The following is a 24,971-nucleotide window of genomic DNA, read 5'->3' as shown; positions in this document are numbered from 1 at the left end:
CCTTCCACGTCGTGCATTATTTTCCAGAGAACGCATAACCCCTTGTTGATTATCCATACGAACGTTGTGGGCCTGCTCGCCTGTGGCGAAAACAACCTGTTGTTACCTAGGTTGGTTCACAGCAAAAACTTTATCCTTTTCAAACGCAGTTCTCACCTGCATATTTTAGTCATTTACATTTTAAGAAAAGTACAACATGTCTAAAGATTACTTTTCAACATTGCCTTCACCCAATCATTTTCACTACTTATAATGTCACGCGGGACTAGGTGGGTGAAGGAATCAAACGCAGAGAGAGATCCACTTGGAAAAAATATTCCTTTTACTAATGCACAAAAAATGATAAGCCCAAACATCCAGGGCGCAGAGAACAACTTGATAACCCAAAACACAGGGTACCAAGTAAATAGAAAACATAATACACCTCTACCTTAAAAACACACACGTAACATAAAGACAATCCTGCACAAAACAAGGGCGGGTCTACTTACTACATATAGGCAAGCTCATTAACCGAAAACAACAGAAACACAGGTGAAACTAATAAGACAAAACAAACAGACAAACGAAAAAGGGATTGGTGCCGGCTAGTAGGACGGTGACGACGACCGCCGAGCACTGCCCGAACAGGCAGGGGAGCCAATTTCGGCGGAAGTCGTGACATATAAAAACGTAATATTGTTGGGCTTCCCCCATGTCCCTTTCCATGACGGCGCTATCAGCCACATGAGTGAGTGCTAGCTAGCTACCGACTGGAACATTATAAGCTAGCCAAAACCAACAACACAAACAAACGGAAAATACAGCTACAAGAAGTGAGTGGATTTACAGTGACTTCGGAAAGTATTCAGACCTCTCGACTTTTTTCACATTTTGTTACGTTACAGCTTTATTTTAAAATGTATTACTTTTTTTGTCATCAATCTACACACAATAACCCATAATGACAAAGCAAAAACAGATGTATACATTTTTGCAAATGTATTAAATTAAATTAAATGGAAATATGACATTTACATAAGTATTCATACCCTTTACTTAGTACTTTGTTGAAGGACCTTTGGCAGCGATGACAGTATTGAGGCTTCTTAGGCATGATGCTAAAAGCTTGGCACACCTTTGGGGAGTTTCCCATTCTTCTCTGCAGATCCTCTCAAGCTCTGTCAGGTTGGATGGGGAGTGTCGCTGCAATTTAATTTACCACAGGTGGACTCCAATCAAGTTGTAGAAACATCTCAAGGATAATCAATGGAAACAGGATGCATTTGAGCTCAATTTCAAGTCTCATAGCAAAGGGTCTGAAAACGTATGTAAATAAGTTATTTCTGTTTTTATTTTTTATAAATTTGCAACAGTTCTTAAAACCTGTTTTTACTTAGTCATTGTGGAGTATTCTGTGTAGATTGATGAGGATTTTTATTTATTTAATACATTTGACAATAAGGCTGTCACGCAACATTTGGAAAAAGTCAAGGGCTCTGAATACTTTCTGAATGCACTGTATATCCTAACATGACCTTGTCGGATAAAGAATGACTTAAAAGGACTGACAGGGACTCCTCTGTTTCACCACGCTCACCATCGGGTCTGCATCGCACCAAACGTTGGGCATTACAAACACCAAGAAACTTCAATTGCTCCACCTCCACACTTAACGCTACACCATAAATCACTCCTTTCCTTGATTCAACTGCACCCAACTCCTTTCTCACCCACCCTGAAACCACAAATGGATCCGCCAAAAGGCAAGGATCCACTTTCTCCAAAAATGCCACTCCTTCTGGATCAAACGTATCTTTCTCATAACCATGCTCATCAATGTAACGCTCATTCTCGGAGCTTCTCACAACACCTTCTACCCCTTCCATTTCACTTCCATAACTCGAACTGGCATCCGGCTCAGTCTGTTTATACCCCAACCAGAAGCCATGGATTACAGGCAACATTCGCACTGAACTAAAGGATATAGCTGCCGCTTTCAAGGTGCGGGACTCTAACCCGGAAGCTTAAAAGAAATCCCGCTATGCCCTCCAATGAACCATCAAACAGGCAAAGTGTCAATACAGGACTAAAATTGAATCGTACTACACCAGCTCTGACACTCGTCTTATGTGGCAGGGCTTGCTAACTATTACAGGCTATAAAGGGAAGCACAGCCGCGAGCTGCCCAGTGACACGAGCCTACCAGACAAGCTAAATCACTTCTATGCTTGTTTCGAGGCAAGCAACACTGAAACATGCATGAGAGCATCAGCTGTTCCGGACGACTGGGTGATCACGCTCTCCGTAGCCGACGTGAGTAAGACCTTTAAGCAGGTCAACATTCACAAGTCTGCAGGGCCAGATGGATTACCAGGACGTATGCTCCGGGCATGTGCTGACCAACTGGCAGGTGTCTTCACTGACATTTTCAACATGTTCCTGATTGAGTCTGCAATACCAACATGTTTCAAGCAGACCACCATAGTCCCTGTGCCCAAGAACACGAAGGCAACCTGCCTAAATGACTGCAGACCCGTAGCACTCACATCTGTAGCCATGAAGTGCTTTTAAAGGCTGGTAATGGCTCACATCAACACCATCATCCCAGAAACCCTAGACCCTCTCCAATTTGCATACCGCCCAAACAGATCCACAGATGATGCAATCTCTATTGCACTGCACACTGCCCTTTCCCACCTGGACAAAAGGAACACCTATGCGAGATTGTTATTCATTGACTACAGCTCAGCATTCAACACCATAGTACCCTCAAAGCTCATCGCTAAGCTAAGGATCCTGGGACTAAACACCTCCCTCTGCAACTGGATCCTGGACTTCCTGATGGGCCGCCCCCAGGTGGTGAGGGTAGGTAGCAACACATCTGCCACACTGATCCTCAACACTGGAGCCTCCCAGAGGTGCGTGCTCAGTCCCCTCCTGTACTCCCTGTTCACCCACAACTGCATGGCCAGGCACGACTCCCAACACCACCATTAAGTTGGCAGACGACACAACAGTGGTAGGCCTGATCACCGACAACGACGAGACAGCCTACAGGGAGAAGGTCAGAGACCTGGCCGGGTGGTGCCAGAATAACAACCTATCCCTCAACGTAACCAAGACTAAGGAGATGATTGTGGACTACAAGAAAAGGAGGACCGAGCACGCCCCCATTCTCATCGACGGGGCTGTAGTGGAGCAGGTTGAGATATTCAAGTTCCTTGGTGTCCACATCACCAACAAACTAGAATGGTCCAAACACACCAAGACAGTCGTGAAGAGGGCACGACAAAGCCTATTCCCCTCAGGAAACTAAAAAGATTTGGCATGGGTCCTGAGATCCTCAAAAGGTTCTACAGCTGCAACATCAAGAGCATCCTGACTGGTTGTATCACTGCCTGGTACGGCAATTGCTCGGTCACCGACCGCAAGGCACTTCAGAGGGTAGTGCGTACGGCCCAGTACATCACTGGGGAAAAGCTGCCTGCCATCCAGGACCTCTACACCAGGCGGTGTCAGAGGAAGGCCCTAAAAATTGGCAAAGACTCCAGCCACCCCAGTCATAGACTGTTCTCTCTACTACCGCATGGCAAGCGGTACCGGAGTGCCAAGTTTAGGACAAACAGGCTACTCAACAGTGTTTACCCCCAAGCCATAAGACTCCTGAACAGGTAATCAAATAGTTACCTGGACTATTTGCATTGTGTGCCCCCCCCCCGCCCAACCCCTCTTTTACGCTGCTGCTACTCTCTGTTTATCATATATGCATAGTCACTTTAACTATAGATTCATGTACATACTACCTCAATTGGCCTGACCAACCAGTGCCCCCGCACATTGGCTTACCGGGCTATCTGCATTGTGTCCCGCCGCCCGCCAACCCCTCTTTTACGCTACTGCTACTCCCTGTTTATCATATATGCATAGTCACTTTAACCATATCTACATGTACATACTACCTCAATCAGCCTGACTAATCAGTGCCTGTTTGTAGCCTCGCTACTGTTATAGCCTCGCTACTGTTATAGCCTCGCTACTGTTATTTTTCACTGTCTTTTTACAGTTGTTTTATTTCTTTACTTACCTATTGTTCACCTAATACCTTTTTTGCACTGTTGGTTAGAGCCTGTAGGTAAGCATTTCACTGTAAGGTCTACACCTGTTGTATTCAGCGCAATCAAACGTTGATTTGATTTGAACTTGACACCAATCTTCCTGAACATATCCTCTCCCTTGTTATTGCTAGCTTCAACATATTCAAACCTCTGCCTCCCTCAGTCTTTTCAACCTTCCCTCTCTTTCCCTCCAATCTTCCTCCCTTAAACCAATTACCTGCAAATGTTCAACTTTCCAAGACAAATTCTCTTTTTAGCCTCCTTGAGAGACAAGTTAAGCCCTGTGCTCCCCATTCAAATGATCAACATTTTCAGGACTCTTGTCGCAGGCTCTATTTCCCTATGTGGGAGCATTAGGAACCGTAGGTAAGGATTTTTAACCTGGTTACATGTACATTGAACAACACAGCAGCTTATCGGCATGTTTTGTGATTTCTGTATAACAAAAAACAATGTTGGGTCTTTTCCACTGGGGGTTAATGTGAAAGACTGTTTCTTTTCCCCAATTTCTGGGCGTGGTCGAGGGGAATTCCTTATTATTACGTGAATATCAACTCTTCAGTATCAGTTGATAGAACATTCCAAAATACCACGGAAATTATTGCATAACAATACCAGGCAGCCATTCCGAGTGTACCCATGAGTTTACCAGTAAAATTGCCAGGGTTAGAGTTTCCAAGCACGTTGGGGAACAGGGTGTCGGTCATAGGGGCCAGGCAGTGTTAACCTGCCCTCCACCCCCGAACCACAGTCACACAAACACACTACCCATGCGCCAAAACTCATCCCACAGATTAGCCTTCTGGATACCTACAGCCGGGCTACAACAGTAATTTACCACAGGCGCTTTTTAGAATATTGTTTATAGAGAGTGCAGAGCTACTGTCTGAAAGGAGAGGAACACTAAATAAAGTTTGAGCGCTCCCTACAGTGGAAGGGTTAGTACAATTCTGGCACTAGCCTATGTGAAGCAAAACCAGTCTTGCATTGTCCGTTTCATTGATTGTTTGACATGCTTTACAATCATTACAGGATATAAAGGCCTTGCACTAACGTTGCAAGGTAAGGTTGCACTAAGGATACAAGGTAAGGTTGCACTAAGGATACAAGGTAAGGTTGCACTAAGGATGCAAGGTAAGGTTGCACTAAGGATGCGTGGTAAGGCTGCATTAAGCTCTGAACAGTAGGGCAGTATCAGGTCTACTGTATTGATTCAATTTTGTTTCTCTCTCTCAGATGGAGTTGACCCCACTAATCCCTCTGCTGCACCTGCCCCGAGCTCTGTTGCAACTGATACATCAGTACTCAAAGACGCAACCTCCAACCCTACAATCAGAAGTAAGACATTAAAAACATCTCTGTCCAAAGTCCAGATAAAAGCTGAAGTCAGTAGTTATGATATGGAGGATCAGGAGATGACAACAGGTCATCATGATTTGAGATTGGCTCTAATTACACAATTACAATTAGTACCTTACATGGCAACTGAATGTAAGGTACAGTATAACAGTAATACCTTTTCATTAGCCATCGGTCACTCATCTATAAGTGAATTACATCACACCCATTCATAACATTTATAACACCAGCAGACCTATAGTGCTCAGTTCAAGCTATCACACTGCTCTGATGGTTTAGGAGTCCCAGCCCTCACTGACGACACCCAAAGTGCTGATAGTCCTTTACATTTTTCTTCTTCCTTTTCTCTCTAGTTTTTAAAACGTTATTCAGAACTATATACTAATTATGTTGATAAACTGTTGATAAAACCGAACACGACCCACCCCCAACTACAATCTTCCTCCCAAATTAACTTTAATACACTTGACCATATATATGGTCACTTTCCGTTCACAACTGTTCAGTCTGTTATTATTATGCTGTCTTGTCTACCTGTACAGTCTGTTATTATGTTGTCCTGTCTGTCTATCAAGTCTGTGATTATTATGCTGCCCTGTCTGCCTGTCCAGTCTGATATTATGTTTTCCTGTCTGCCTGTCCAGTCTGTTATTGTTATGTTGTGTTGTCTGCCTGTCCAGTCTGTTATTATTATGTTGTGCTGTCTGCCTGTACAGTCTGTTATTATTATGTTGTGTTGTCTGCCTGTCCAGTCTGTTATTATTATGTTGTGCTGTCTGCCTGTACAGTCTGTTATTATTATGTTGTGTTGTCTGCCTGTCCAGTCTGTTGTTATTATGTTGTGCTGTCTGCCTGTCCAGTCTGTTATTATTATGTTTTCCTGTCTGCCTGTCCAGTCTGTTATTGTTATGTTGTGTTGTCTGCCTGTCCAGTCTGTTATTATTATGTTGTCCTGTCTACCTGTACAGTCTGTTGTTATTATGTTGTGCTGTCTGCCTGTCCAGTCTGTTGTTATTATGTTGTCCTGTCTGCCTGTCCAGTCTGTTGTTATTATGTTGTGCTGTCTGCCTGTACAGTCTGTTATTATTAGATTGTCCTGTCTGCCTGTACAGTATGTTGTTATTATGTTGTCCTGTCTACCTGTACAGTCTGTTGTTATTATGTTGTGCTGTCTGCCTGTCCAGTCTGATATGAGGTTGTCCTGTCTGCCTGTCCAGTCTGTTGTTATTATGTTGTCCTGTCTGCCTGTCCAGTCTGTTATTATGTTGCCCTGTCTGCCTGTACAGTCTGTTGTTATTATGTTGTGCTGTCTGCCTGTACAGTCTGTTGTTATTATGTTGTGCTGTCTGCCTGTCCAGTCTGTTGCTATTATGTTGTCCTGTCTGCCTGTACAGTCTGTTGTTATTATGTTGTGCTGTCTGCCTGTCCAGTCTGTTGTTATTATGTTGTCCTGTCTGCCTCTACAGTCTGTTGTTATTATGTTGCCCTGTCTGCCTGTCCAGTCTGTTGTTATTATGTTGTCCTGTCTGCCTGTCCAGTCTGTTGTTATTATGTTGTGCTGTCTGCCTGTCCAGTCTGTTGTTATTATGTTGTCCTGTCTACCTGTACAGTCTGTTGTTATTATGTTGTCCTGTCTGCCTGTCCAGTCTGTTGTTATTATGTTGTGCTGTCTGCCTGTCCAGTCTGTTGTTATTATGTTGTCCTGTCTGCCTGTACAGTCTGTTGTTATTATGTTGTCCTGTCTGCCTGTACAGTCTGTTGTTATTATGTTGTGCTGTCTGCCTGTCCAGTCTGTTGTTATTATGTTGTCCTGTCTGCCTGTCCAGTCTGTTGTTATTATGTTGTGCTGTCTGCCTGTACAGTCTGTTATTATTAGATTGTCCTGTCTGCCTGTACAGTCTGTTGTTATTATGTTGTCCTGTCTACCTGTACAGTCTGTTGTTATTATGTTGTGCTGTCTGCCTGTCCAGTCTGTTATTATGTTGCCCTGTCTGCCTGTCCAGTCTGTTATTATGTTGTCCTGTCTGCCTGTCCAGTCTGTTGTTATTATGTTGTCCTGTCTGCCTGTACAGTCTGTTGTTATTATGTTGTGCTGTCTACCTGTCCAGTCTGTTGTTATTATGTTGTCCTGTCTGCCTGTCCAGTCTGTTGTTATTATGTTGTCCTGTCTGCCTGTCCAGTCTGTTATTATGTTGCCCTGTCTGCCTGTCCAGTCTGTTATTATGTTGCCCTGTCTGCCTGTCCAGTCTGTTGTTATTATGTTGTGCTGTCTGCCTGTACATCGCTACCAGTATCTGTTGCATATTTGTCTTGTTTTCTTCTTCACTTCTGTTGACATACATCAGGTGACTGGGTTAGGATAGGGTGGGGTGGGATTGGGAGAATTCATGAAGGGGACTGGGTTAGGATAGGGCGGGGTGGGATTGGGAGCATTCATGAAGGGGACTGGGTTAGGATAGGGTGGGGTGGGATTGGGAGGATTCATGAAGGGGACTGGGTAGCCTATTCGGAGCGGCTTCACTTGTGTAGAAAATATGTTTTCAATGTAAAGATTTTTAAAATTGTATTTATGCCACCGCAACCCCTCAATCCCCTGTAGACTACACGTTCACTACCGTCGCCGACGCCACAGCCTACAACACTACTGGGACCAGTGCTCCTGGATCAGACCAGGACACTGCCTTCTCCTCCATGGTGCCAAACAGTGACCTCTTAGCAGGAGGTGAAACTTCTGGAACCACGGCTGGACCTGGTGTAGACACACAGGGCACTGAAGCAACTGATGCACTGGTTGTACTCAAGACACAGTTTCTTGTGAATGTGAGTAATACCTAAGTAATACCTAATGCCTACAATATATTTAGATGCTGTATCATAATGAAATTCTGAAAGACAATTCAGGACAATGATGTATATAAACCCTGAATTGCTGATGCTATGTATTGCCCAATGAGAGGCTTTGAAGCCCCTGGTCAGCCATATTGGCACTCCTCTCAGAAAAAGCATTCCTTCATAGGAAGGAATGGAGTTCTACAGTATTTCAATTAAGTGTTTCAAGGGCAAAATTACATTTATTTAAGTATTTTGTTTTTGTAATGGTGACCGTAACATTAGAACTTTCAAAAAATTACACTTTGAGAAAATGTTTATATATTTAAATTGTTTATGTTTATCTCACATAATATCATTTAAAAGTATGCATTAAGGTGTCTGTAATATAATAAATGCGTCAAAAACAAATGTATTCATTTCTATAGCTTCCAAAATATTTTTTTACAACGGTGGGGGAGTGCCAAGGAGGCGCGGTGTCTTCAAAACAGTGCCCCCTGTCAGTCATCTAGTGTATACACTGAGTGCACAAAACATTAGGAACACCTGCTCTTTCCATGACATAGACTATCTAGGTGAAAACTATTATCCCTTATTGATGTCACTAGTTAACTTCAATCAGTGTAGATGAAGGGGTAGAGACACGTTAAAGAAGGATTTTCAAGCCTTGAGACGGACTGTCTATGTGTGCCATTGAGGGTGAATGGGCAAGACAAATGATTTAAGTGCCTTTGAACAGGATATGGTAGTTGGTTCTAGACTTACCGGTTTGAGTGTGTCAAGAACTGCAACACTGCTGTTTTTTCAGTTTCCTGTGTGTATCAAGAATGGCCCACCACCCAAAGGACATCCAGCCAACTTGACACAACTGTAGGACTGAAAATTTACTTCAAATTCCCCATATCATAACTCAATGTAGAGGGAATGTAGCAGATTGTGATTGAATGGAGAGACGAACTTACAGAATCTGATGATGTCAACACTTGAGTGAAAGCTTTATGCCGTCTCTGTATTTCTGCAGCCCAGTGTTGAGTGTGTGGACAAGGAGGCAGTGAAGGACAAGGATGCAGTCAAGGTGGAGCTTTCTTCAGAAAGCAGCTGTGTGAGTAGCAACATGTTTTACTGTCATTATGAAATGTCTCCTTATGGACTTGTCCTATGCCATATTGGCCTTTGTGCTCTACCACCCCACCTAGCTCTCGTCTATCATGAAACAGAACAATACAGTCTAAGCCGCATACAAGGGTATCTCTGGTACAGTTGCCCTCCCCCAGCCTCTACCACGGTGTGTATTGTACTACATTATGTTTCCAACCACAGCCCTTACAGAGATATCAGCCTGTACCAGCCAACTGCCTGGGAGACGAACAGAAACAGACAGGAGGCCCCTTACCCTTCAGCCCTGGTGCCACGTTTTATATACCCTGGCCCTTATCTGGCTCCCGCCTTGGCATGGGAGGAAGTCTCTGTCTCATTCCACTTAATATGTTTAAGATGAATATGTTCCAAATATCTTATTGGAAATATGGGGCCTGATAAAGGCAGATCTGTGTTCAGACATTCTTTAGCCGTTCTAAATCATCCGTCGGTCTGTCGTCACAGAAGACAAACGGGGAGGAGGACAATGTTTCCTCCCTGGGCGTCTCTGTGTGCTCCAGGGGCCAAAGGTCAATGGAAGAATAGCAGGGTGTGTAGAGTGGAACTGGTGTAGTGGAACCCTCGGTGTGAGATGGAATGAAACACCATGGTAGTGTTCACTGATGACATGATAATTCCATGAAGACATGTACCCATGTACAAAAACAAACACCTTATCAGAACAATAAGGGATTGACGTGTGGGTCTAGCCTGCTAATCCTAGCATGATTCAAACAGAGAAATTGGCTTGGGGACCAGGTCTGAAACAAGTGAAAAAAGACAAGCGTTCACAGAGAGTGGGTGAGCTGCTGGGAAAGCCTTGAGAAGACAAGAGTAATGTCTATCTCTCACCTTCTATCCATGGAGCCGTTCTCATGAACCGAGATCCACTCCAAAGTAGTGGAAAATCTCTCAATGAGAAAAGTCCTGGAATGTGTTCTCTAAAAAACATCCCTGTAAATTCCCATGAGAAACGCTGTCCCCTTTTCTGAGGTTTCAGTCAACACTATAAATGGCAGCAGCTAATAATAACACAATTACTATAAAGAACACACACACCAGTCTCACTCGAGGCCTTAGATGTCAATCACAAACGGCAATCTCGTAGAGCCCATTTCTATCTAAATGAAAATAAATAGAAATGCAGACATCGTGTTATGGTTGCCAATAGTGAGGCTGAGGTCATCCCTGAGAGAGGCCCACTGTGACGAACGTTAGAGATCCTGAGCGTAGCTTTAATGAGTCACTGGTGGAGCAGGGAGAGAGAGAGGGGGAGAGAGAGAGGGGCAGGGGGAACAGGAGGCAGAGAGAGGAAGACGAGAAGGAGACAGGATACTAAACACGGATTAGCTTAGTACTGTAGGGTAGAGTAGTAGGAATGGGGAGCTGATGTGGGCTGTGCAGGATTCCTTCCTTCCTACCCATAGTAAGTGTTATAGGGAGACCAGGCTGTAGCTGTAGATGTGGAACTCCTGACTGAGGATGCTGTGTTTGCACATAGCGGCCTATGGGGAAGAGAAGCGGTGTCTGGATCGCATTACACAGAGTGGGGAGGGAGAGTTCCCATCCCAAGGCCCTTGTGCAATGTGATGATATCATAGTTCAAGACCAAGGTGGGAGAGAGAGAGATGGGGTGTGGTCGCCGAGTTGTTTTCCATCCGACGCTATCCATCTTCCATTACGCAAACACAAAGCCATATGGCGTGGTGAACACACTGACTCACACACTCAGCTGGACAGATTCACACGCACACCCACATAACATTTAACACTGCAAGTCTACTGTGAAGCATCTGAGAGGCATTAGCTCTACAGAGGATGGGAGAGAACGCTGAGAAAGAGAGCAGAGTGTATGTTTGTATCCGGTTCAAACCATGACCGTCATTGTGTGTTTGGTGTGGTGACGTTAAGATGAGGATAGACATCCTCCCTGCGTAGGAGAACCACAACAGTCGGCGCAGCCTATTCCCATTGGGTCACTGGAACAGGGCGTGCCAAAATACTCTGGGGACCTCTGGCTTTCTGTGAGAATAAACAGATCAGTGTCATCATCAAGGTGATGTGGTTTTAACACATAAATCGTTGTGTTTATAGTTGAGAGTTGAGCATAACAATATATGATTGTTAAACTGACATGTTTTCCCCATAGTTGGAGACCAAGAGAATCTTGGAGGATTCAGCCTGGTGCACAGGGGACTGCAAACTTCAAGTGTTCCAGGAAGAGAACTCTAACACATTGGTTTTGACACGCGCTGATGGTAGGTTTCCCTGTATTGCCTCGTAACAATGATAATCATAACAATACGTTACAGTAATGAGTTTCTTGGAAAGCTATAGTATTCTAATCTAGACAATCTGAATATGTCACTGAATTACCAAGAAGGTATTTTTCTAACTCCCATTGGTCTCTCCTTACAGGTGGTGTCAAAGAATTGTCAGAGAGCCTGGTCAGTGAAGGCATCAAGGGCCAGGTATGTCCACTTCAACACACTCATACTTATGGGAGCAGAAAACTAGGCCTATTTTCTTCTTATTCCCGGTCACTTTTAACAACTGTAGCTACTGTATAGCCATCATCCCCATAGCGATAGATGGAAGGGAAAATGTATTGATTCACATGCTATCTTTTATGTACACAACTCTAAATGGACTGCGACACAGGTACCATGATAGTTTTATAAGAGAGAGATATGGACAATGTAGGAAACCAACCAGGCAGTGGAATGCTATGCAGGGTCCCACTTACAAATCACAATCTGGTTTAATAGAAATAACAAAGTGGCTTGGCATAAAGTCGGGTAGTGAACTAACCATGACGTGAACAGTCCCCCAGGTACCAGAGTGAGGAATCCATAGCGATCCTATTATATTACTAGAGGGGCAATGTCATAAACCCTCAAAGTTCCATAATGGGGACAAAATGGCAGCCATCTTGGTCAGGGAACAATCCAAAACCAGTCTAATTGGAATAAATGGCAGTACAGGCACAGGTGATGCATTTCCTGCTTTAACTTATGCAGGAAAATAAAAGTAGGCATGTGATGCACTGGCAATCGTAATGGAATTATAGTCAACCTAAAATATTGTCATTTATTTATAAATACAGTTTATATGGGTTTTATATGTATAAATAGCCTCTAAAATGTATGTAAAAGACCAGAAATGTCTCAGATGTTCTTTTCTTTTAAAGCTGTGAGTGCTATTATATGATAGAATATCAGTACTAGTTGCATTTACAACTTGTATAAATCCTATCATCAACTGATTTCCGCCAGTGTGTGGCTGTGGCTTGACTGCATTGTTTTAATGAAATGTTGGCGTATTGGCAGTTAATTTGAAAAATGTACGGAATCATTCCTCTAAAACTGTCTTGCTAGCTGGCTAACACGCATACAGTGCAGATAAATTCTTCACATTCATTGTTTTACTTAATATCTTATCACAGCACTGGCAAACCATGATTGATCAACTCCCTGACCAAAATGGCTGATCTTTGGACCATCATAAGAAGGTTCATGTCCATTCTAGTATTCTAATTCCTAATTCTATAGAGGAATCTCCAATAGCTTCCCAGAGTCCACTCCATAGATACAGCCAGTGTGGCATGGCTTAACCCCTAGTAAAGAAATCCTACAGGATTCCAATTTTAAAGATAGAAATAGAAAATCAATAGAAAATCTTATCAGATTTTGGAACCAGTCCCATTGGACTCCTATAGGATTCTATCCTAGAGGATAAATCCTATAGGATATGTTACAAAATGTGATAGGGTTATCTATTGGATTTTTTAAATTGTAATCCTATATCAGGCATTCTCTCAACCAGCTTCATGAGGAATGATTTTACAACAGTCTTGAAGGAGTTTCCACATATGCTGAGCACTTGTTGGCTGCTTTTCCTTCACTCTGCAGTCCAACTCATTCCAAACCATCTCAATTGGGTTGAGGTCAGGTTATTGTGGAGACCAGGTCATCTGATGCAGCACTCCATCACTCTCCTTGGTCAAATAGCCCTTACACAGCCTGGAGGTGTGTTTTGGGTCTTTGTCCTGTTGAAAAACAAATGATAGTCCTACTAAGCGCAAACTAGATGGGATAGCATATCACTGCAGAATTCTGTGGTGGCAATGCTGGTTAAGTGTGCCTTGAATCTTCAATAAATCGCTGACAGTGTCACCAGCAAAGCACCCCCACACCATCACACCTCCTCCTCCATGCTTCACAGTGGGCAACACAGATGCGGAGATCATCTGTTCGCCTACTCTGCGTCTCACAAAGACACAGCGGTTGGAACCAAAAATCTCAGATTTGGACTCATCAGACCAAAGGACAGATGTCCACCGGTCTAATGTCCATTGCTCATGTTTCATGGCCCAAGCAAGTCACTTCTTCTTATTGGTGTCCTTTAGTAGTGGTTTCTTTGCAGCAATTCGACCATGAAGGCCTGATTCACGTAGTCTCCTCTGAACAGTTGATGTTGAGATGTGTCTGTTACTTGAACTCTGTGAAGCATAGGTAACTCTGGGTCTTCCTTTCCTGTGGCGGTCCTCATGAGAGCCAGTTTCAGCATAGCGCTTGATGGTTTTTGCGAATGCACTTGAAGAAACTTTCAAAGTTTCCAGATTGACTGACCTTCATTTCTTAAACTAATGACGGACTGTCATTTCTCTTTGCTTATTTGAGCTGTTATTGCCATAATATGGACTTGGTCTTTTACCAAACAGGTCTATCTTCTGAACCACCCCTACTTTGTCACAACACAACTGATTGGCTCAAACGCATTAAGAAGGAAAGAAATTCCACAAATTAACTTTTAACAAGGCACACCTGTTAATTGAAATGCATTCCAGATGACTACCTCATGAAGCTGGTTGAGAGAATGCATGATTATATGATTCCATATGTGTTATTTCATCGTTTTGATGTCCACTATTATTCTACAATGTATAAAATAGTACAAATAAAGAAAAACCCTTGAATGAGTAGGTGTGTCCAAACTTTTGACTGGTACTGTATGCAGGCAAAGAGATAGAGATTGTGCCCTGGAGAGACACTGTTCCTTTACAGTTAACTGGTCTTTAATCTTGATTGAAGTTTACCATAAATGTTTAGGTTTCAGTGCTTTATTTAGCTGTGAGATTGTCCAATAAAGCTACATACGATTATTTGTGCTAATTTCCTGTACATGGACAACCTTATATTTTGGCCACATTGAATTGATGGTAATTACACATCCTTTTTACCTCAGATTAGTGATATTAGTGTCAACATTTATAGTAATCACAATGACACAAAATCGATTGCTTAAAAAAGATCAATATTATTGGTTTTGTACCGTTGGTTTTGTCATAGTAGTTTTAGGACTTAGAATTCCACTGTTATTTTCAAACTCAAATGGCAGGGAACATTTGGGGTGCTTTCTGTATAAAAGCCTCACAGCAATACGATTTGAGAGTCAAATTATCACTCAAATAACAGCCAACTCTTGCCACTGTTGATATCCTATGGCGGATTGTGATTCGTTGAAGTTAAATAACAAAGAAAAAAAACAACAACAAAAAACACTTCCATCCAACATTCTAGAATTTAAATGACAGCAAATTCTCTTCTAACCAGTGATATACAAATTATTCTCAGATTCAAACCAGATACACTGTGGCCTTTTGAATAGTGTTAGTTTATACAGTACATACAACTTTCTGCTCTGCTCTATTGATTTCAACGTGATATCAATATCAGTGATTAACAAATTGACAAAGTGTCGCATTTCTCTTTTTGTTTTGGCGACCCCCAAATCAAAATGCATCACTCCAAAATGTAGCTGGTTGTCTTCAGACGGTTTTCCTTTATCAAGTAATGCAAACAATATTTCCATGTGGTTTTTGAGTTGTGCTAGTTTCAACAGTGCATACAACTTGATTTCCCCCTTATCAATATGAGTGATTAATTGCCACTTGTTGTCAAAACAACAGCGGTTTTGGTGCATATGCAGTTTATAAGATGCTCGTAAAGAACAATATAAGCAATGTGATTACTTTTGTGGCACATGTATGTGTAGGTCGTACGTTTAGGTTTTCAATATATCTAACTGTTTTTTGATTATTGATTTGGACACTTCAAAACGCTCTTTTGACACTCGGCTATTTATTAAAAGTTATTGTCAACAGGAAGCAGGAACAGCATAATTATCAACTTGTGTTTTAGGCATATAAATTAACTTTCATCATTCATTTCCAATAGTTTTCTACTTAATTAGGTAAAAACTGCAGAATGACTCCAAAAACGTGAAGTGATTTATTTATTTTGATGATCTACCAGAAATCATGGAAACGGGGTTAACTTGTCTATAATAAGGCACATATATTTAGCAATAACAAACAAGAAAAACATGTATAATCTGCTATAACAATACAGTGCCTCAAAAACAACATACAAATGGCTACAACTTAGCTAACATAAACTCACGTAAACTCGTACATCGCCTTGGTCCGCACAATTGCCCTTATTTTAGCACCCCAAAAACGTACTACTTCCAGATCAACTGTAATGTCAATACCATTGTAAAGCACAATTTATCCTCTTTCCAACAAAATCGATTACATGACCTAAACACTGCCCGTTTCTGCATAATTCAAGCAGGCAATGAGCCCCGTTGGGTCTTTTTAAAAATGGCGGGGGGGGGGGGGGGGGGGGGGGGGGGGGGGGGGGGGGGAACTAATGCGTGGTAGTGAGAAGGACAGATATCGTGTGGGAAAATTGCTTTTTTCACTCAATCTGTCCAACTTATCACCGTATCACCTCTAAAATGTAAATAAAACACTATAAAGAGTTTATATAATGTGTCATTACATACCTATTTGAAGGTTTGTGTCGAATTTGAATCTGTTTTTTTAGGGCGGTGCTAAAGGGATCTTAGAAGTAAACAGCGGCTTTGAGAATGATGATTCGCATGCAATGATGACGAAAGAAATGACTAGGTATCCCCCCTTACCCCCGTCTCTGTCCATTTCTTGTTTTTAAACGATGAGAGAAGCGCTACACCTGGTGGAGAGAGATTGTAAGACAGAAATAGTTGCTTTATGCGTGCTCTACGTTACGACATGACACGTCAAGATGTAACGGAGGATCAGTTTTTTCAACTTTTCTCCAATACTATAGAGCCATCACCATGTCGATCAACGCTTGAATAGAAACCTAGTTCACACCCCAGATTTTGAAGTAAACTCAGTCCCATTTTCAAGTCGCTACAGTCCCATTAGTTTTCTTTGTAGCCTCATTTGAATGTCGCGGTTACGCACATTTGTACGGAATGGGGTGAGTTTACGTTAGCTACTCAGCTGACAGGCAAAATGTGGCTAAAAGTAGTTTCTTAGCTAGCATAAAAACAAGTGTATAAAATGCTGTACAATGTCGAAAAATATGACATAAGGAAACAAATGCTGTACTTACTCTGGGCATTCACGCACAGGTAAGAATGAAACGGTTAGAGTTATAATGTTAGAAAAACTGAGATTCTCTGCACATACAGACACAGGTGACTAGCTGAACTTGGGAGTCAGGCTAATTAACACTGAGTGCGTGCTAGCTGTGACGTCATCAGTCACTCTTAAAGATGCACTATGCAGAAATCGCGGTTTTAGTCATGGCCGACAACTGCAGAAGACAGGCGTTCGCACTGGAGAGAAGGATTTTTGAGTTGGTCAATAAGTGAGCCAGCCTCAGAACCGAGAAACAAGATGATGACTATTTACAGAATGCTTCTTCAATACTAGACAAGTTGAAAAGCTTTTACAGACAAGGGGGGAGAGTAACAGTCTACCTAAACTGCTTCAGGATTACACTCAGGTGATCCTGGACATCATGTTCTATGAGGAAAACAAGCTGGTGAACCAGGAGTTCCAGGAGGACTGCTCACCCTTTAAGATCCAACAGCTGCTGCAGGACCTCACAGAGCCAGAGGTGCTGGCCGGGAGACTGGTTCTGGCCCAAGAGGTGCAGTCAGTGCTGGGGCTAGAGGTGTTAGAGTGCCTCTACTGGAGACGTGGAGCACTGCTTTACATGTACCGCCACACACTCCACCAACGCAAGCAGTGGATCAAGAAGAACAAAGCCAGTTCCTCAAGTGTCTTCAGGAGGGCGTACGTTACCTGATGAGGATGCTGCAGGTGAGAAACTCCATTAAGCTCAACAATGGGGTGGTGTTTCACGACTCTGCTATTGCCAACTTCCTGGCTGAAGGCATCTTCTCAGACACCCACCTGCTGACGATGATGTACAATAGGGGAGATGTGTTTCTGGGCAGTGAAGTACGAGAACTGCAGCGTGGATTCCACGGAACGCAAAGAGGACTGGCTTCACTTCCGGGACATTGGGACACAGATCCTGCACAAATACATGCTTGTCTGTGACGGCCCTCTTCATGGCCAGGCCTGGAACACAGAGAATGCCAAGGAAATCCTAAGTATCTTACAGTGAACCAGGGAGGGCTATGGGTACAAGTTTCCCTTAGGCACTGATCTAGGATCAGATGATCAAACCCCAAATTGTAATGCTAAGCATTAAGGGAGGAAAAATCTGATGGATCAGTTTCTATGGTCAACTTCTTTCCGTTCTGAAAGGCTCCGACTGACTGAGGGGGTGAAGTTTGGGGCAAGGGTAGGTGAAGACAGAGGGGGTGAAGTTTGGGGCAAGGGTAGGTGAAGACAGAGGGGGTGAAGTTTGGGGCAAGGGTAGGTGAAGACTGAGGGGGTGAAGTTTGGGGCAAGGGTAGGTGAAGACAGAGGGGGTGAAGTTTGGGGCAAGGGTAGGTGAAGACTGAGGGGGTGAAGTTTGGGGCAAGGGTAGGTGAAGAATGAAGGGCTAGGGTAGGGAGGGATGTTAATGAAATGTGAGTCTCCCCATCTCCTGCAAGAAGCACTTATCTTCCAGTTTTCAGACTGTTGGTTGGGAATATGTTTTGCTCTGAGAATGTGGTAGAATAATAATTATATTAAAATAAGAATATTAACAAAATAAATTGAAATTCAAAAAAATATATATGTATATGCGGAAATCGCTCTGCCATTTACTGGTTGCTAAAATTCGAATAGTTTGCGTAATTTCAGTTTATGTGACAAAACAAGCAAATGTAGTGTAAAGAATCAGTTCAGTAGAATGTAATTTACTCTATTGGACTGTATTGTATATTTTTTTATTTGAAACATTTATTTATTACATTTGTCATTGGCTTGCAAGTAAGGACACACACTTGCTAGGCCGTACTTGAAAACAGCCCATGTCTTCATAGTTGACACATTCCTGAATGAACAATTAGTTAGCTAGTTTAGCTGTTTAGCTGATTACGAGATCAGCTAACGTTAGCTAGCAAGCAGGCAAACAAACTGACAAACAGATGAGCTAGCATGTAAACAATCTGATACATCATCGTACCTTCTATGTCGTGAATGTTATTTTTGTTGTACTGCTTTTGGCACCCTGACGTCTTCATCTGTCCCTTTTCAATAGTAATACTAATTTATCGGTGGCACATTTCGCAAGTGTATGGTCCATCTATACACCATCGTTTAGGAAAGACAACTGCCAGATTTTTTCTATACTTTTGTTTATGTCGAAATCCAATATGGCCGCCAGCTGAGCCTATTGTCTTTTATAGGTGTTCCGTGTGTGTCTTTGCGTATAAAACTCTATAAGATATGTCCTAACAAAAAAAAATCACTAGAGTCACTATGATCTCACTGGGCACAGACATCAGTTCAAAGTCTATTTTTGATTTACATTTGGTTGAGTTGTCAACTGGCGTGAATTCAACGTGAAATCAAAAAAAAAAATCACCATGACATTGGATTTAGGTTCAAATTGGGATTTTAAAAAAATCCCTTACATTGACTTTTTGTAAATCCAATCAGTTTTCCATGTTGAGTCAACAACACCACATAGGGAAAAAAAATGCTTTAATGACATGGAAACAAGATTTAGTCAACCACGTTTTGCCCAGCGGGATATGGCTCCATCTATTACCAAAGATCTTTCTCTATCTCTGTGTGTGTGTGTGTGTGTGTGTGTGTGTGTGTGTGTGTGTGTGTGTGTGTGTGTGTGTGTGTGTGTGTGTGTGTGTGTGTGTGTGTGTGTGTGTGTGTGTGTGTGTGTGTGTGTGTGTGTGTGTGTGTGTGTGTGTGTGTGTGTGTGTGTGTGTGTGTAGCTGGGTGTGGTGAAGGCAGCTTCTCAGTGGGGAACACACACTCCCATAGTACTGGTGCCCCTGCTCATTACTGGCCTGCTGCTGGCTGCTGCCATCATCGGATGCTACTATATGAAGAACAACCGTGGACACAACGCCAAGGGCATGAGGCTGGTCAGTTCACCTTCTATCTCTTGCTACCCTGGCTGACCATTGTTTTGGTTGACTCTACCTCTAGGCCTCTAGGTGTATTACTCTAGAGCTATTAACATATTTTCTAGATCTCATTTGTGTATGACTTTAGCTTGTAATTCATTGGTTGTATACTATTTTATCATACATTTTAGCACCACTAGTTAACCTTGAGCATAGGCCAACTGTGCCGTGGAGCAATGTAAGGAGATGAGGAGTCTGTGTTTGGTGCGTGTGTCTGTACGTGTGTGCATGTATGCATACAACTGTTTCATCTTCTGGTCAAAAAGCTACAGCTACTTTTCTCTAAGACCAGTCAGTAGTGATGTCACATGATAAAGACCCTACACCGGGTATGTGCCTCAGAGAGTAACAAAGTCAGTGCTGCTAGTGGAGGAAAGACATCCATAATGTTTGTTTATAATTGATGAGCAGCCTGTTGATGTTGACTGTGTGTGTTTGTGTATGTGTGTGTGTGTGTGTGTGTGTGTGTGTGTGTGTGTGTGTGTGTGTGTGTGTGTGTGTGTGTGCAGGCTGAGGAGGCGTACCCAGTCGATGAGGAGAACCACGGAAACACCCTGGTGTCTGTTGCCCCTCTCAACCCCCCTGAGATCCTGGAGAAGCCTGCTAACGGGGACTCCCAAGAGGCCGCCAAGACCCAGCCCCCTCCCACCAACGGCCACTCCACTACCAAGACGGCAGACACAGAGCTTTGAAGACCCCTAGAACACCTGGAAAAGAATGGATCAGATCCCACACCCCTCCTCCAACACCAACCTTTCCCCCCCAGAACACCCCAGAGACCCCATCCTACCATGGACATTAGGGACTAGAACTACCCCTCTTAACCTTCACATAAACACTCCTTCAGACTCTCTGTCTGCCCCACTTCGGCTACATGCCTCAACAATTAAAATGGAGGGACAACCCCATCGTAAAGTAACTCTAAGATTACAATGAACAGGTGTTGATGATAATGTGAATGATGATGATGCCGAGGGCTGTGTCACTGTCCCTGGGTTGCTGACATCATACAGGGATGGAGACAGGGCCAGGGTTAGTACTGGGTGATGGGGATGGAGGGTTTTATGTTGTCAATCACCAGTGGCTCTAAGACTGCAGCTTGGGTCACATCAACCATGTAGTCATTTTCAATGCCCAGGAGGGGCCCTGCCTTCACATGTCATCAGGTTAAAGCTTCCTTCCATAAATCCTTTAACCATAAATTGAAGCATTGCATCACTACCACTCAAATTGGTCCTCAGTTGATCATAAAAAGGAGAAAATAAAATAACACATTCTTGAATCTGTTTACAAACATATCAGAGTGGAAGCTGAGCTAGTTTGATTATGTTTGTGTTATTGTGTTCTGTGTGTGCGTGTGCGTGTAAGGAGTGTTGCTGTGTGTGTAAAAGCAGTGTGTGTTTTTGCTTGTTTTCTGGGTGTACAGGCAGATGTGTGTTGGCATGTGAGTGTGTGTGTCTGTGCGAGAATGTACATGTGTGTCACTCAAAAATGTTAGAATACAATTGATTAAAATAAGCAGACAAGGTGATTGCTTGGGGAGATAGGTCCCCAGTAGTGACCTGGAGAGGGGTCTTCTTTTGGTGCTTAATCTCACTGTATCAATCTGTAGGAGACGAAGCAGGAAGGAATTCTCCCCTTCATTACTGCAAGTTAAACCCAGATAAGCCAATGGCCTGACAGAAGTTAGAAAAACTAGATCCACACAGTGTCACAATGGTGACTGCTGAAAACCATACCAGACTTATGTGTATAAGGTCTGGGACACAGTGTCGTGTATATAAAGAGGTCAGGTATGCCAATCCTTTTAAATAAGTCAGTATTATTCTCTTTTTAATACCTTTGTAACAGTATATAATTAGACACTTAATACATACAGTATTGTACGGAACAATGTTATATAATATGATGTTTCTGTTTTGTGTTTTGATTTTTGTGTATTCACACTTGCTTGGTTCTAAGCCAAAGAAATCCTTTTCACCAGCTTGCCATGCGGAGATACTGTATACTGTAGAGGGAGGAGGAGTGAACATATGGAGAAACTACTTGCTGCTTTTTGTGACATCAAGGTAGTGTTTGGGTCTCTTTTAGTGTGTTAGCCTAGTTGCCCAAATATATGTTGTTCAAAGCTTGGCAATACTACATTTTTGCAGAGCGGCGTTCTTAACAACCCAGCCCAATCTATCGTTAAAGTACACTGTATACACAGCAGGATGACTTCTTGTTTACATATCTACAAGCTGAGAGTCGTTCCGCTGGGTATGATGAAGTCATATTGCTGACTTTTTAAATCAGGAACTAAGGGGAATGTCACAATTTCCATTATACATAACATTACAACACTATGTTATTTTAATAAATTCAGCAAAACAGTGAGTACTGCTGGTTATCTAACTGGAAGAAATTGCCGTTTTAGAGAAATTTCAGCGCATTAGTGTTACCTTGCTTTCAGTTCTATTTTTCTTCATTTTCTGTATTTTTTTACATTCCAGAATGACTGTTTTAATTCTACTAGCATCCTAAAGTTCACGATAAGAATAGATTTTGGAAAATAAAATACTTTTTTTTTTTTTAAATCATGACAATTTCATCTAATTTCCTGTGTAAAGAAAAGTTATAGCCCTCTCAACAACTTAATTAGATACCTCTCTTTACTTCACTCAGTCCTATCTGCTGTGTTGGAGGGAAGATATACAGGCAAGGTTTTGGCTGGGGGGGAATGTGTTAAAGCGCAACTGCAAACAAGCACACACACACACCATGGTATCCCATAAGGTCACACAGCTGGTTTGCATAAGCAGTAGTTATGACATCACTTCACAGTTTTGTCTTTCAGTGTTTGGGTGGGGCAAAGAAAACATCCCTCACACAGCTGTATCTTTGTTGATCAGTACTGATCATGTTTTGTGATATCCAGGTGTCAGGCGGGTTAACATTTGATAGAGAAACGGACAAGTGTATAAGTTGCACTCTCTTTATAGACAATTTGTTAGATGAGAGTGGAAAGTATTTCTCAGACAATCGTGAAATCTGCACAACCAAGCTATATTCAGCCCTTATTTTTGGATCTGACTTTCTGTCACTTCATCTGGTAGACGGTTGGATAGCTGCCACCATCTCCGTATAATTACAAGACACCAATGTGACCCCACAGCCCAATCCGAAAAGAAAATATGAATCCAAGGCCGTTAATTAAATCTGCAATATTAATGTGCTCTCAGAGACAAAGAGCCACAATGTGACCCAGAGGCTAGACTAGAGCGACGTCATGCCTGGGATCAGTCTAGTCCACAACAATTCTTACTTTAAACAGATACAGTTGAAGTCGGAAGTTTACATACACCTTAGCCAAATACTTCTTATGGCTGGGGGCAGTATTGAGTAGCTTGGATGAATAAGGTGCTGTCACGAACCGGCGCAAAGCCCGTAACAAAAGGGAGACAACGTGGAGATAAGGAATAACAAAATATATTTATTAACTAAGTACAATATACAATGGTGTGTATAATCAGTAATCAGTAGTATAAGTGAGTGTTTAGCATGCATGAATGTGATGATGCAGGGTGTTGAAAGGTGCCAAAGCAAACAACCAAAAAACCACCACGATACACAACTAAATCTGTAAAGGTGTCTGCATGGAGAGAGTCTCTTCCATGAATGGGGAAGTGGTGTATTTATCCTATGACAGTGAGCCCAGGTGTTTCCCATGTAGCTGATGACCCTCCCAACTCCGCCCACCGGCATCCTAATAAGGAAACAAGAACAAAGAGAGAATACGGCAGACAGTGGGAGGGTCGTCACAGTGCCCAGAGTAAACTGCCTGCTACTCATGCCCAGTTGCTAATATATGCATATTATTAGTAGATTTGGATAGAACACATTCTGAAGTTTCTAAAACTGTTTGAATGAAGTCTGTGAGTATAACAGAACTCATTTGACAGGCAAAAACCTGAGAAGAAATCCAACCAGGAAGTGGGAAATCTGAGGTTTGTAGGTTTTCAACTCATTGCCTATCAAAAATACAGTGGGATATTGGTCATATTGCACTTCCTAAGGCTTCCACTATATGTCAACAGTCTTTAGAACCTTGTTTTATGCTTCTACTGCAAAGGAGGGGGGAATGAGGGCTCTTTGAGTCATGGGTCTGGCAGAGTACCATGAGCTAACCAGGGATCGGGTTGACAACAGCCAGTGAAAGTGCAGGGCGCCAAATTCAAACAATAGAAATCTCATAATTAAAATTCCTCAAACATACAAGAATTATAGACCATTTTAAAGATAAACTTGTTGTTAATCCCACCATAGTGTCCGATTTCAAAAAGGCTTTACGACGAAAGCATACCATGCGATTATGTTAGGTCAGCGCCAAGTCACAGAAAAACACAGCCATTTTTCCAGCCAAAGAGAGGAGTCACAAAAAGCAGAAATAGAGATAAAATGAATCACTAACCTTTGATGATCTTCATCAGATGACACTCATAGGACTTCATGTTACACAATACATGTATGTTTTGTTCGATGAAGTTCATATTTATATCCAAAAATCTCAGTTTACATTGGCGTGTTATGCTCAGTAATGTTTTTCTTCCAAAACATCCGGTGATTTTGCAGAGCCACATCAATTTACAGAAATACTCATCATAAATGTTTATGAAAATACAAGTGTTATACATGGAATTAAAGATATATTTCTCCTTAATGCAACTGCTGTGTCAGATTTTAAAAAAGCACACCATGCAATAATCTGAGTACAGCGATCAGGCACCAAAACAAGCCATACAGATACCCGCCATGTTGTGGAGTCAACAGAAGTCAGAAATAGCATTATAAATATTCACTTACCTTTGATAATCTTCATTGGAATGCACTCCCAGGAATCCCAGTTCCACAATAAATGTTTGTTTTGTCCGATAACGTCCATAATTTATGTCCAAATACCTCCTTTTTGTTTGCGTGTTTATTTCACAAATCCAAATTCAAGAGGCGCAGGCACTTAGTCCAGACGAAAAGTCAAAAAAGTTATATTACAGTTCGTAGAAACATGTCAAACGATGTATAGAATCAATCTTTAGGATGTTTTTAACATAAATCTTCAATAATGTTTCAACCGGACAATTCCTTTGTCTTCAGAAATTAAAAGGAACAGAGCTCACTCTC

At 42.3% G+C, this 24,971-nt stretch overlaps 1 protein-coding gene and 1 pseudogene across 1 annotated transcript in view; both read left to right on the top strand.

The window, feature by feature from the left end:
- Positions 1–24,513, top strand: part of LOC129829821 (uncharacterized) — a 47,012-nt gene extending 22,499 nt beyond the window's left edge. The window contains exons 3-9 of the mRNA XM_055891757.1: positions 5,334–5,435; positions 8,056–8,276; positions 9,307–9,387; positions 11,572–11,680; positions 11,841–11,893; positions 19,620–19,772; positions 20,324–24,513. Of these exons, the coding sequence (XP_055747732.1) occupies positions 5,334–5,435; positions 8,056–8,276; positions 9,307–9,387; positions 11,572–11,680; positions 11,841–11,893; positions 19,620–19,772; positions 20,324–20,506 (902 nt within the window). The 3' untranslated portion in view covers positions 20,507–24,513. The remainder of the gene's footprint in view (positions 1–5,333; positions 5,436–8,055; positions 8,277–9,306; positions 9,388–11,571; positions 11,681–11,840; positions 11,894–19,619; positions 19,773–20,323) is intronic.
- On the top strand, positions 16,132–18,084 carry LOC129829822 (RAB7A-interacting MON1-CCZ1 complex subunit 1-like; annotated as a pseudogene).
- Positions 24,514–24,971: the final 458 nt, after the last annotated feature.

The sequence above is a fragment of the Salvelinus fontinalis genome, chromosome 31 (assembly GCF_029448725.1).
Source record: "Salvelinus fontinalis isolate EN_2023a chromosome 31, ASM2944872v1, whole genome shotgun sequence".
In the NCBI taxonomy this organism is placed as follows: domain Eukaryota; kingdom Metazoa; phylum Chordata; class Actinopteri; order Salmoniformes; family Salmonidae; genus Salvelinus; species Salvelinus fontinalis.
Note: the sequence above shows the minus strand (reverse complement) of the source record. Positions and strands in the feature narration are given on the sequence as shown.